The sequence below is a fragment of the Phaseolus vulgaris genome, chromosome 7 (assembly GCF_000499845.2).
Source record: "Phaseolus vulgaris cultivar G19833 chromosome 7, P. vulgaris v2.0, whole genome shotgun sequence".
NCBI classification, from domain to species: domain Eukaryota; kingdom Viridiplantae; phylum Streptophyta; class Magnoliopsida; order Fabales; family Fabaceae; genus Phaseolus; species Phaseolus vulgaris.
Genome location: NC_023753.2, coordinates 27,327,466 through 27,342,671, shown reverse-complemented (window position 1 = coordinate 27,342,671; position 15,206 = coordinate 27,327,466). Strand labels below are relative to the sequence as shown.

The 15,206-nt window shown below is 33.7% G+C and overlaps 1 protein-coding gene across 1 annotated transcript; it reads right to left on the bottom strand.

Annotated features, from left to right (window-relative positions):
- Window positions 1-1,000: 1,000 nt before the first annotated feature.
- On the bottom strand, window positions 1,001-11,938 carry LOC137829564 (thylakoid membrane protein TERC, chloroplastic). Its single transcript, XM_068636392.1, has 14 exons — window positions 11,557-11,938; window positions 11,397-11,471; window positions 10,816-10,934; window positions 10,640-10,716; window positions 10,177-10,264; window positions 9,952-10,032; window positions 9,800-9,856; window positions 9,351-9,432; window positions 3,962-4,011; window positions 3,736-3,792; window positions 3,578-3,656; window positions 2,844-2,902; window positions 1,458-1,515; window positions 1,001-1,372 (listed from the first exon to the last, which is right to left on the bottom strand). The coding sequence occupies exons 1-14, from the start codon at window positions 11,672-11,674 to the stop codon at window positions 1,281-1,283; spliced, it is 1,092 nt and encodes a 363-aa protein (XP_068492493.1). The 5' UTR covers window positions 11,675-11,938; the 3' UTR covers window positions 1,001-1,280.
- Between the last annotated feature and the right edge of the window lie 3,268 nt (window positions 11,939-15,206).

Here is a 15,206-nt window from a genome sequence, read left to right as displayed (position 1 = left end):
TACTTGAGGTGTCAGCCTAGCTGAGATGTCAAATTTCACATTGATGCCTAACATGAGAGTTTTTATAAATAAAAAAATTAGCTAATTGGGGAATGTATAATTGTTATTTGTGTTGTTCTCGCTGTTTATGTGAACTTTGTTTAAAAGAATGAATGTCAATTATAATTATAGAGAATGAATATAATAACGAAGAATTGTTTCCTATTAACGTCCATGCTTAACATACAAATTTTTCACAACATTTTACTTTATTTCGTGACGAATCCTTGAACCTGGGTACAACATGTTGTTAACCTTCTAAATATCATACTTAAAGCATATTTACACTCTTAATCCCACTTTAAATACTTTATTTTATTATTATTTATTAAAACAATTTAAATGGTATGAAAATGTCACATCATAACTAAGTAATTTATGTATACATTCTTTCGATATGAAAAAATTAAGCATTCCATATTTTTATAATGCTTATATTTATTTGTACTTAATTCTTGTTTCAAATTAAAATATTAATTAAAAATAATAAAATATCTTATAGAAGATGCAAAGTTTATTTTAAATAACTCCTCCATGTCTCGTACACATCTTCCAAAAGAAAAAAAAAAAAAAAGGATAGTGTACCCTTTTATAAAATATTCAAAAAATACATGGGTTAAAGACAATCTTACAAAAGTCTGTTTAATTACAAATGTTTTTTTAGAACTTCTGTACATGATAAAGTTTTTCTTTTTTGGTAGAGAAACACTTAAGAACGTTTCTAATTTTATATCCAAATACATTCATTTTCAAAAATCAAGGAAACTCATTTCTCAATATGCTATTTTTGTGCAAATTTCTGTAATTCTATAAAAAAAATTATAACTGACAATTTAGGACTATTTTATCCTAAAATTAATTTTGAACTATTTAATGTAATTGGAATGTGTTCCTAAATTAATTTCAAAAACATATTTCACATTATAACTTGTATCACTATGTGAAGAATTGACAAGGAAGGTTTTCCAAACTGACACTTAGAATTATGCTTCATCATTGAACATCAACTTTACAGAATAATCAGCAAACTTTTCCTCAATTGGCAGCAATTGACACCAATGTATTGAACAAATTATTCTCACTAAAGGGTTTTCAACATAAGAGAAGAAACGATGGGTTTGTTTTCATTGTTTTGGGGAGGGTGTGTCTGGGGTTGGAGAGGATGCTGCAATTGCTTGGTAAATATAAGCAATCATATGGAGCTCAATCAATCCATGATGAGTTGGAAATGAGTTTCTAAGCTACTCAGACTTCTTAGCCAGACTTAATACCACTCCAATGGTAAGACTTGAGGCTACAAAACCAAGGGATGCCTCTGTGGAGACATGAAATCCTGAAGAGTGAATGAGAAGATGTGAAAAATCAAGCACAGCAAATTTTTGTATTAACTGGTAAGTGGAGAAGCAATGTATACTCACCAAAATAGTCCAGGATCATCTTAACCCCAATAAATCCCAGAACAACAGCAATGGAGGGCTAAACAAAACCAAAGATTGGATATCAATAACAAGGATGGAAGTATAAGTAAACAAAAGCATTGTAAGATACCACAACAATGAATATGCAGCATGCATTATCCTATGTAAGAACAAAATGAAATTCTAGGTAGCCGATTGTCCTGAGGACGTGTTCCTCTTTTCCTTAAATTCTATTGAGAAGCCCTTTGATTAACTTCAGTATAAAATACTAGATTAATAAATATATGACGTAGATGTTACAAAACCAATCATAATTCGTCTCAGATTTATTACATTGGACAACAAACTACTATCAGTCATAATTTAAAGTTGAAACTGCTAACCACGTAAACCTTTGAACCACAACCTTTCACTGACATTCTCAAAGTTATCTGTTATTCTTAGCAAAGTTATCTAATCTTTAAAGTTTGTATCTTTCTCAACTGATCTCAAGTACCACAAGTAGATAGTCCTTTATGCTTTGCTAAGATTTTTGGCAGTTTTTATTGAATATCTGTTAGTGATTACTGGACCCTATAACTGACTTTAGATAAGTTACATTTCCTCTTAATAGAATATCAAATTAACTAACAGTACAATATCAAATGGACCACCAACAATTTTGGTTTCTGAAAAGGAATTTAATAAGCAATGCCGCATCTAAGATGTAGATGTGCAATCAGAATACAAGCCCACATCGGGGTGTACAAGAAAGTATTTAGTGTCCTGCAAATGCATTGCTACATCTGCATTATAGTACCTAACGTTTTTATGCTAAGTGGACATTAAGGTGACAGCAATACAATAGATGTTAATGTCAACTGCTATTGGTTTTCATTCTTTCATTTCAATTTGGAATTATTGATTGTTATTTAGATTTTTATTCTATTTTAGATTACCTTCTTAGGGTTAGGACTGCAACCATTAATGTAAAGAGTTGACCTTTTGTACAACTTTTGGTTCCTGTCCTACATAGCTAAGGCATTCCTTGAAGGATAAATTTCCAGATACATGTGTGATTTGACAAAGGAACACAAGCCATTTGTCTTTCTAAAGTTTCTATATCCCACTCATCATAACTCAAAAAGATGTATATTTTCCAGCAAAAATTCTGCTCCTGATAACAAAAAAAGAGAGCATTTTTTTCATGCACAATTTAGGATGAAGTAGAAAGCTTCTATATAAAGCAGGAAACCCAAGGAAAACAACAATTTGGAAATGATATCAGAACCATAGTTCGAGTCCCAAAAGTAATAAACATGGTTAAGTTAGATAGATGATAGACATGTAAATGGCAAAAAAAGCTATGCAGCAACCAAGGTATATCAAAACAAAGTCAATATTTACCTGTAAGTACTTCAACTCAGACATACCCTCCGAAATTATCAAGTAAAGTGACCTCAAACCTGCATTTGACAAATAAGAGTGGTTTAAATACAAATAAACTTGTGAGAAAAAGCATCCATAATTGTTGGACAGATACACAAGTGATATGAGATTATGACAAGAATGAACTATTTTGCCTCTCTGCGCTCCATAGGGCAGTGAAATAGGGAAATATAAGAGTTAGAAAATAATCATTTCTGTGCAACAATTATAGAAGCTGAATCAGAAAACTTCAGGAAGATGAAGTTTACATAGATAAGAGAGACATAGTATACTTCCTTCAATATATGGTATTACAGAAACAATAACTCTAGTTCTTCGATGGACGAGTATCCTCCAAACATATATTTTTTATCCTCTCCTTTTCTATAGACCCCAAAAATGTATGTATACAAACCTCTCTTTCTTTAACTAACTCAATTGACATGGTAACTAACTACTTGTAACTACGTCAAATAGCTCTATTCCCATTTCCCTTATTTCTTCTCCCAAACCTTTGTAATAGGGGATCATATCCTATCAAACAAATTCTCCAGTTATAAAATTATATATTACAATATGTTCCCCAAGAAGATAGATGAACTACCCTTAAAAGTTTTAACTGTAGTTCGTAAGCTTTCCGGGATCCCAATTCTAAAACATTATAGAAAACAAATTCAGATATACATGAGGGGTATGTAAGCAAGAGAACTTACCCAAAATGGCAAAAAGATTAGATGTAAAGACTACAAATGGATCCCGCGTCACACCAAATACTGCAGGTATTGAGTCAACCTAAACAAAACTGAGTTAACATTCCAATGCGAAATTAACTAGAAATTCCACATAAAATAGATGGATGAGAAAAACCTACTGCAAATACAATGTCACTGAGCTCAATAACAGCTACAGTAAGAAGCAACGGGGTGGCCTGCCCAAAATGTTTGATCCCTGTTAGAAATCAAGTTGAAATTAATTGAATTCATAAAAGATATCTTTTACTGTAAAAGAAGGAATAATGATGTAATAAAAAGTTTAATGTAGTCATGCTGGGAAAGGATAACAATTCATCAAAATAAAGATGATTAGTCACAACTTACTTTCCACACTCCACCAAGATTTGTTATGAATCGATCTCCATCATAAAACGCTGCAACAATTTTGTCAGAAGTATGATTTTAGATCATAAGTGTTGCATAATCAGGAGAATTATGTTATAATTAAGTGCAGATTCCATTTTATATTTATTAGGACAGATTTGTTAGTGATTTGATTTTATTTGATTTGTACAGCTTTAAACACTCATTATCTCTGGCTTTCATTGCCTATTATTTCTTTCTTTAATTAGGTTGTAAAACAGTCTATAAATAGAGACTGTAATCACATTTGTAAGATAACTCAGAAATATATTTCATCTATTTCTTTCCACTTGGTATCAGAGCCATTTCGAGTCTATCCTAGCGAGTGTTTGTGTTGGGCCTATCGTGCCACCCGCTATCGGGCCGCTATCGGACCACCCAAAATATATAGTCCCACGCACGAGCTTCTATCTATCACTCTCGGCGTGAGGGGGGTGTGTTGGAGATCCCACATCGACTAGAGATTAGAGTCTTTCATTGTATATAAGTGGGTGCAAACCTCAATCCTATGAGTCGGTTTTATGGGGTTGAGTTAGGCTTAAAGTCCACTTCGTAATATGGTATCAGAGCTCCTGATCTAGGAGACTCTGCTTCCGCAATTTTTTTAGCCTTCATTACTGTAATCATTTTCCTTGCCAGCCTTTATTGCTGCAATTATTTTTTTTTTTTTGGACAGCCTTCATTGCTGCAACTTTCTATTTTCCTTATCCTTTCTCCATTGACCACCACCACCACCTTGCACCATTGACCGTTACTGCCACCGCCGACCACCACCACCGACCACAATTGCCGTCGCTCGCCGGAAACTGCACCGCTCGCCGGAAACCGCCGCCGGCCGCCGGAAACTGCCACCGGAAAATTTTTCCGGCGGATTTTTTGTGTGTGCGTGAACAGGATCAAATTTTGCCAATCTGAAAAAAGTTGGTTTTGAACTCTCATGGACTCCCTTAGTAAGCCATCTAGCTATTGTTCCTTTACTATGAGTGGTAAGAGTTCTAGTTTTTTATCCTTTAATGTTTCTAGTACTGGAAATATCTGGATTATAGACTCTGGTGCTACTGATCATATGACACCTCATTCCTCTTTTTTTTCATCCTACACTACTTTATCCGGTAAGCCATATATTACTGTTGCTAATGGTTCCACTACCCCCATTAATGGTCGTGGTAACATTCACCTTCAACCTTCATTTCCTTTAAAAAATGTGCTTCATGTTCCCAAACTATAGAGCAGCAGGGCGGGTTATATTATTTACAGCATGAAGAAAGTAAAAAGGGTGCTAGACTACAGGCACACACTTCTAATCTTCAGCAAGGTCGTGAATCTTGGTCATCCTCTCAGATATGGCTTCAACACAGACGTCTTGGTCATCCTCCATTTAGTACCCTAAAGTCCTTATTTCCTGTTTTATTTACAAAAGTGTCTGCTGAGTCATTTCATTGTGATGTTTGTCAGTTTGCTAAACACCATCGGACAACTTTTCCTCCCAATGGTAATAAAAGTTCTAAACCTTTTGATCTTATTCATTCAGATGTATGGGGACCTTCATCTATTCCTAATATCTCGGGTGCAAAATGGTTTGTTTCATTTATTGATGATTGTACTCGGGTTACTTGGATATTCCTCATGAAAGATAAGTCTGAAGTTTTTCACTTGTTTGTAAAGTTTTACAGAATGATTCAAACACAATTTGAAAGTCCAATTAAGAGATTGCGTTCTGATAATGGAAGAGAATATGTGAACCAAAACCTTTCCAAGTTCCTTGAGGAAAATGGAGTTGTTCATGAATTAACCTGTGTGGACACTCCTCAACAAAATGGGGTTGCTGAAAGGAAAAATCGTCATCTCCTTGAGGTTACTCGAGCTTTACTTTTCCAAACATCTGTTCCTAGATCTTACTGGGGGAAGCAGTCTTGACTGCCACTTATTTGATTAATAGATTACCCTCTCGGGTTCTAGAGGGTGTTACTCCTATTCAGGTTATGACCACATTCTATCCTTCTATTCCCATGTTGAATAGTCTTCAGAATCGTGTCTTTGGTTGTCCTGCTTTTGTCCATGTTCATAGTCCTTATCGGGGTAAGTTAGATCCTCGTGCCATCAAATGTGTCTTCATAGGTTATGCCCCTAACAAAAAGGGATACAAATGTTATCATCCTCAAAGTCGTAAAGTGTATATTTCCAAAGATGTCACCTTCCATGAAACAGAGTCTTTCTTTCCTAGTTCTCAGCTTCAGGGGGAGAGTATTCAAGAAGCTGAGGACCTTGAGTTGCCACCTTTTCCTTTGTTGCAGGATTTCGTTCTTAGGGAGGATGACAAAGGCCCTGCACCAACATCATTACCAGAGAAAAATAATGAAGACAAATATTTTGGAAAACAATATCAGCGAAGGCAACAAGAACCCGTCCTGGTCGAACAGCAACTTCAATTGTCTGAACCGGAGGTAAGAACTCATACCAGTGAGACTCTTGAGGACACCTTAAATACTGCTTTTGAACCTAACCTAAATGATTTACCTATTGCCTTGAGAAAAGAAAAAAGATCTTGTGCCAAATATCCTATATCCCAATTTGTGTCTACAGAAAAACTTTCTATGCAGCACCAGAGTTTTCTTTCAGCTATTGATTCTATCAAAATCCCTTCATCGGTACAAGAAGCCTTAAAAGATGAGAACTGGATTCGAGCCATGAATGAAAAAATGAGCGCGTTAGAAAGGAATGAGACTTGGGAGATTGTAGAGAGACCAAAAGATAAGAAAGCAGTGGGTTGTAGGTGGATATACACAGTTAAGTATAAGTCTGATGGCACACTGGATCGGTATAAAGCAAGGTTGGTTGCAAAAGGGTACACTCAAACCTATGGGATCGATTATGAGGAGACTTTTGCTCCAGTGGCAAAAATGAATACCGTCAGGATTATTCTCTCCCTGGCAGCACACTTTGGTTGGGCAATGCATCAATTTGATGTTAAAAATGCCTTCTTGCATGGAAGCTTGGAGGAAGATGTATACATGGAGATTCCACCTGGTTATGGTATTGTTAATGAAGGGAATAAGGCGTGCAGACTTAAGAAGGCCCTATATGGTCTTAAACAATCACCTCGTGCTTGGTTTGGAAGGTTTACTCAAGCTATGGTATCTTTGGGGTACCGACAAAGCCAAGGTGACCATACTCTGTTTATAAAACATTCTCAGAATGGTAAACTCACTCTACTTTTGGTCTATGTAGATGATATGATTATTACAGGTGATGATGAGATTGAAAAACAAAATTTGAGGGAGAGACTAGCTGCTCAATTTGAAATGAAGGATCTTGGGAAGCTGAAGTACTTCCTTGGGATAGAGGTTGCTTACTCGAGACAGGGCATCTTTATTTCTCAAAGGAAATACATCCTTGATCTTCTCAAAGAGATTGGTAAGTTGGGTTGTAAGCCCACTGGAGTGCCAATAGAGCAAAATCATAGGATTGGGAATGATGAGGAAAACCCAAAAGTGGAGAAGACACAATATCAAAGACTTGTGGGAAAACTCATTTATCTTTCACACACTAGGCCAGATATAGCCTATGCAGTTAGTGTGGTTAGTCAATTTATGCATGATCCAAGAGAAAGACACTTGCAGGCAGTAGATAAAATTATTCAGTACTTAAAAGCCTCTCCAGGAAAAGGATTGCTATTCAAAAAGGGGGAAAACTTATCCATGAAAGTATATACTGATGCTGACTATGCAGGATCGATTGTTGATAGGAGATCCACCACAGGCTACTGCATGTTCTTGGGTGAAAATCTGGTGACATGGAGGAGCAAGAAGCAAAATGTAGTTGCAAGATCAAGTGCAGAGGCAGAATTTAGAGCCATGGCTCAAGGGGTGTGTGAACTCTTATGGATGAAGATCATACTTGATGACCTAAAAATAAAATATGAAGCTCCTATGGGTTTGGCATGTGATAATAAGTCCGCTATCAGTATTGCACACAATCCGGTTCAACATGATCGAACAAAGCACGTAGAGATAGACCGACACTTTATTAAAGAGAAGTTGGATGATGGTCTTATAGCCACTGAGTACATCCCTTCAAGACTCCAATTGGCAGATATGTTTACTAAGGGACTTCCCACAAAACAATTCGAAGATCTTACTTGCAAGTTGGGAATGATAGATATACATTCACCAACTTGAGGGGGAGTGTTGCATAATCAGGAGAATTATGTTATAATTAAGTGCAGATTCCATTTTATATTTATTAGGACAGATTTGTTAGTGATTTGATTTTATTTGATTTGTACAGCTTTAAACACTCATTATTTCTGGCTTTCATTGCCTATTATTTCTTTCTTTAATTAGGTTGTAAAACAGTCTATAAATAGAGACTGTAATCACATTTGTAAGATAACTCAGAAATATATTTCATCTATTTCTTTCCACTATAAGATAACAACACAATACAACTTGAACCAGTGCAGACAATGGCATGCCGAGTGAAAAGAAATGTTATCAATTGTAGATTGTGGAAAATGGCGGACAGTCAATAATCCTCCATATCATAATGAGCGCAGCGCAAAAGCATATTGCAGAAGTCACAAAAACAGTTGAAATATATATCGATTATATATCTATAGAACTTAAGTTGTTCACAAAATAAATAAAAATTGACATTACATTGACTCAAAAAGTTCAATTGGCTTTAAGACCTGATGACAAGATGATGAAACACACACTGAAAGCGCGGAAATGATAGCAGTTGCAATAGAGGACGGAGTTGCAATCATGGATTTGAGAAATTTCGCAATGTTACAAGAGTATAGCTAATATTTAACAACGCTGGTGAAATGTATATGCCAAGAATATATTTTGCCAATATATACATTGACTAGGGTAGAATGAGCATACATGTACCTATGTAGCAACACATTTGTTTCTTCATGTATTCTAATCAAACATTCCAAAAAGGAGCAGTGGATCAACCTAATATAAAAATACTCCAGCTTATACTAGATGGAAGCTACAATAGGATACACCTTTCTCCACAATTCTATGACAGATACTCGTAAAATCAAAATTATTTTTTGCATTTACCGAATTTAAGTTGCCCTTATATGGACATAAATGCAGACAATTCCAAAAGAAAAAAAAACTAAAGTTTTCTAAACCATCGGCCAATTAAACTTTGATTCAGCCATTTCTACTTAAAAATCCATTTGGATTTTGGCGGAGTCCGATTAAATTTTCTACCAATTCTTGTGATTGTTTCTAAAACTAAGAATAAAAATTCAATTTCAGAATACCCAAGAAATCAGCAGCAAATTCTCCCACTAGGACAGAAATAAATGATCATGATTAGAGAACATTACTTGTTACAGGGATAAATTTCTGGCATGCCTTCACCACAAAGTTATCTGATAAGTCAGATTCATCTTCTTCACTAGCAAACAGCTATTCATAAAACAATAAATATGCTGTGAATAAAACCAATCCATAGAGTTGAAAATACCACAACAAGTATGAACCTCCTAATATATTATACTGTTAGAGATAAATATTCAGGTGATTCCATCTAAAAGTTTCTTTTAGATGATTTGTTTGTGATCCTTATGACTCTCATTCCTTCACAATTAAACTGATTTCAGAAGTAATCAAAAAATGTGCATACTCTTTAGTCGTATAATATATTACTATTCATGTGCTTCTTTCTAATATCTTAAGCTATTAAGGATCGTGTTTCCTTGACAAACATGAACATGGATGGTGTCATAAGAGATTAATATATGGAATCATAATTTCAAAAACTGTGAACCTTCACCTTAAATGATGAGTAGAGTAATATGGCGGCAAAGAGAAGGTTGACTGCTTCAAATCTCTAAAATCATGATAATGAACAAGATTATCAGCAACAAGTATAAAAGTCACTAAAAAATAGTTGAATATAGAAGATATATCTATCATGAAACACACCTGAATGGTAGCTGTTCCAATAAGTATTAACGTCAGACGAAAGACAACTGCACCAGCAATACCATAGGAGAGCACACGACTCTGTAAGTTCAACAAGTAAAGGAAAACTGATCAATTAACAGTTTTTTATTTTTATAATAACATTAAAAAAATCATAATCAAGAACCATCAAAACAAGAAGTTGAAATTGCTCATAGTTTACCCTCGACAAGTTCTATACATAACCTGATATGCAACCGGCACTTTGAAGAAATTGAATATCAGAACAAAGACAAAGAGATTATCTACAGAAAGACTTTGCTCCAATATGTACCTAAGAAATACGGAAAAGCAAAGGTCATCATCCCAGTAAGTACATAGTTCAACAAAGTGGAAGCAAAGCAGAGAGAGAAAAAAAGTGGTGCCAGCAAAGTTCAAAGTATAGAGTTCGAGTTCATAAATACAAAAATAAGCATCCAATATGCTATAATTTCAAACATCGGTGTTTGATCAAAAGAGGAGCAGGAGAAACATATTGAAAAGAGGGAGAGAGAGAGATGAAGGCATCTGAAACACCCTAAATGATAAGTAATCTTCAAGAAACTTTGCATAATATCAAACTTTGACTCATCCAGAACCTTAATTACTCTAGCACTGTAAAATTGGACCAACATTCTAGTTGATAACGAAATTAAATTATTCTGCGTACCCAGCAAAGAATTCCGATGCTTTGTCAAAACCTTCCTTAAAACCCAAACCAACACCAAATGCCACCGCAGTGCACACCTACAAGAAATCTTACACAACTAATGTAATTCTAAATTCTAAACAACCCGAGAAATTGTAAAAGAAAGCAGTAAAGACAAGGTTAGTAGAGTTGCCCACCCATAAGGCTACAGCTCTAAGGGAGGAATTGTAATCTTCATTTGCTAGAGATTCCTGAGTAGGAGATTTGTCAATGTTGCCAATGTCATCCTTTGGTTGAGCATTAATCCTCTTTACTTCTGCACATTCATACGACTACCACTTAAAATCATTTAGACAGATAGAAATTATAGATTGTATATAATACATGGATCAGAAATGAATAGTTTAGGAGTATAACTACAAAAAAAATGGATTTTTATACATAATTTAGAGTGAACAAGGGCATGTTTGATTCCCTTTTTGGTTTTAAAAGCTGTTTTCAAAAAGAACTCCATCATCGATCAATTCCTATTCAAAATCTATTAAGTTTTGAAAATCAGTTTGGAAACAAATGTTTTAAACACCAAAACACGGAGATGCTTCCTCATCTTCAAATGCAGCACCCTCAAATACCTATCTGGGCAGTCTTATTTAGTAGCATTTCGAAAACTTTAAACCAAATAGAAATCAAACACACCGTAAGTTTTTTATTAAGGTGGATATAAGAGGAAGTAAAGAAAGCAAACAAATTTTGCTGTTTCGAATGATGGGGTCGTCACCTGGGGCAAAATTATCCTGTCCAATTCGTCTAGAGCATAAAAGGGGAACTGGGTGTGGAGGACGATGATGGTACACTGCCACACAAAGAAAACCCCGAATGATATGAGTGATACATTTGGGTTTGATGTAAGAGAGAAAGAGAGAAAAGCAGGAGCAGACCTGAACAAAAGGAAGAGATGGGGTGGTGAAGTGCAGGAGCAGAGTGTGAAATCCTGGGAATGTGATCCAAGTTGAATGGAATTCGGACGCTGTTGTGAATAACAGAGGCCAATCCCATAACTCTGGGGTTGGATTTGGCTCACTTCTTGGTGGGTGGTACAATACAAGTTACCACACAACACAACAATGAAATCAAAGTTGGAGAGAGAGAGAGAGAGAGAGAGAGAGACGGAATATAGTGAGGAATCTCTTCTGTGATGCTCTTCTTCTTCCACAGCTTTGTTTCGAACCAGAATTCTGAAAAGGATAAGTTCTTGTTTCTGCCTGGTTTGTGTTTTGATGAAGTGTGGTCACCGCTTTGTTTTGATAAAGATCTACAAATATTATATGTAATATTTAAGAATGTACATGATAGTGGAAAATTAAATACTAATTAACAAAGGTTAGAGTTTACTTCAAGTAGATAGCTGATTCAAGAAGAAAATATAAATTTTAGTTTATTTCAAAGTTCATTATTCATTCTACGGAAATATAGGCATTGTTGCGCTTTGTATATGTAATTTTCTTTTTTACTTAACTTTTTTATAATCAATAGAAATTTAATAAACATACAAAAAATAATTTTACATACATAAATTATTTTAGATGAGTTAAAATTAAAAAACACACAAAATAATATGTAAAAAAATAATAATAAATTGATTAAACGATTTTTTTTTTCTTCTTCAAATTTTTTCTTTTCTTATTGATAGTTTTGGGATCAGAAAATGTGATAATGATAAAAGTTAGGATTGATGTAAAAACTTGTGAGAGTATATTCTCTCTCTTCTTATTGGTGCCTTAAAATAAGGAATTAAGAGAAGAGTGGAAAGTCAACATATAAAAATTGTACATTAATATTAATTTAAAATTAAAAAATAATTTTATTTTTTAAGTAATTTATATTAAATAACAAAATACTCTATTATACTAATAATGAGATATATTAAATAAGGATAGAATCGGAAAAAAAATTATATATAAAAAAAAAATGATTATAATAAGAAAATTTTTTTTATACATAGGTATAGATGTCTTACATATAAAATGTTTAGTTACTTAATATTAATATGTAAAATTCGTAATGGTTTATAAGAATAAAATAGAATAGAAACATGATTTTTAGAATAATTATTCTTAAATATAAGAAGTAAATAGATATGTATTTTCTTTTTATAGTATGAATTTTCTTAGTGCTTTTAGTTCCCTTAAGAGAAATGAAAATAAGATTTTGTCTCATTGATTTTTTTATAAATTATTTAATTTAAATTATTTATTTATTTATCAATTTCTCTTCACAAATAAATAAAATAAATAATGTGCATTAAAATGACTAAACTACTTTTACATTTAGTACATTATAATTTCATAATTAAAAATAGTAATTGATATTAATAGGTAACTGATACAAGTCTTTTAATATATTACAACTTAAATTTCTCCTTAATATAACTAGGAGTTTACAATTCACCTAATAAAATATCTTTATTTAAAAGGATACTTGTTTAGGTTACACACTAATTTACATATGCAACCAAACATCTAGACTAATTTACATATGCAACCAAACATCTAGAACAAGTAATAAATGTGTCATAAGTGAGTTCAAAATGTGAATAGTATAGTACAAAATACTTAACAATAAAACTCATATTTCTAACATGTTTAATAAATATTTTGGATGATAATATCTTTGTTAAAAAGATTAATTATAACGAGACTTATTTAAATATGTTGTATTTTAACTCACATATTACTTGTCATTTTTAAGAGAGAAAAAATATTGTTGTGAAAATATCATACTACATAGTTCGAAAAATACTATCAATAATTTTAAACTTTTGAGACAAAAATTTGTAGCCAATTAGCCTAAATTAAAGGCAAACATGCTACAAATTCATTTTTTATGATAAATGAGTCAATAATTAATTGTTGGTATAATACCTTATTCGTTCTTATATTTAGGGTCAATATTCAATTTAGTACAGTGGTTTTTTAAAAATCAATTTGGTTCTTATGTTTTTAAAAATGTATCCAAATTAGTTTTTTCTGCTAAGTCTCACCTTACGACGTCAAGTGTTGCTTATATGGTAGATAAAGCACTAAGATGAGGCATTTGTGAAGAAGAGCCATATGCCTAATTTAATACAACACGATTAAAATTTGAGCATAAAACCAAACACCCAAATAACTCAATGTAGAAAATCATGAAAAAAAACACAAATAAAATGTTTGTGAAGTTGAAATTTTTTATTAATACCTCAGCCGGGGTGAAGCGAAAGGCTAGGCCTCCATTACTAGGTGGGCGACCAATGATCAAAGAAAACCCAAAAATGAAGCACGCAGAAAGAAATTTTGTGTTGGGAAGAGAAAAAAGGGTACTTGGATTTTGAGGATGTTGAAAGTTGAAACCTTTAATTGTGTTTGCAAAAAGAAGGAAGAAGAAAAATAGAGAGCAGACACAGGTGACAGGTACGATGTTGGTGATGTATATATATAGTTGCCTCGCAAATTCCCCACAATCGTAAATGGGAGCAACCAATATGGTCATGCTCCCACCATCATGACTACAATTAGATCGGGTCTGCACTTCCATCCGATTACAGCTGCATGATGATACAGATGCAAACCTATAGGCAGGCATTTTCACTCAAGGAAACAACAAACAATAACAAATCTAAGAACGAATCTAGGAACAAATCACAAAATCTATTTACTCTTCCACTACCAACGAATCCACAACAACGGACTCCACCACAAACGACCCTCGTATATGTGAAGATCCTTGTATCTGTGAAGACCCTCGTAACTGTGAAGAAACCACCATCCAAAAATGTTCACGACAAGAAGAAACCCTAACCCCCACACTTTAATCTCTGACAAACTCAATCTCATGTCACCTCACACAACACCCAATCTGATGTATCTTTAAATTGACAGTCCACATGAACACTTCTCTTTGCCACATAAGCAGTACTTGACGTTCTAAGGTGAAAGTTAACAGAAAGAACCAATTTGGATACATTTTAAAAAACATAGGGACCAAATTGATTTTTTTTTAAAACCATTATACTAAATTGAATATTGACCATAAATGTAGGGACGAATAAGGTAATTATACCTTGATTGGTTTATCATTATATTGTTCCCCTAGGTAAAATAAATACATATTCAAGAGTAATTTTTTGTATTCACACATCTAGCAAAATCATATTATGCTTTCACACTTAATGGAGAAGGATTCATGATGACTCCTCTCACTAGAAGACTCGTCCTCGACAAAGAACACCTTTTCTTTTAAAATGGAGTGTTTACCACAAGGAGAACCACTCAAGTTATCGAAGAATGAGGATAGGGACATATTTAAGGCAACAAAAGACATGTGTAGATTAATGGTGTACTAAAAGTGTCACTTGAAAGAAATGAGTATGAGGGAAAGAAAAAGTCTTGGAAAAAAATAAAACATTTAAAGTAATTTGTTCAAGAAAGATAGAGTATGCAAGGTGAAAGAGGAAGAACATATCTTGTATATTATATGATTAAAACTTTCATGCAAAACAATCGTCCTTGGCACATCACAAGTTTTAACTCCTTGGAATACACAATATTAT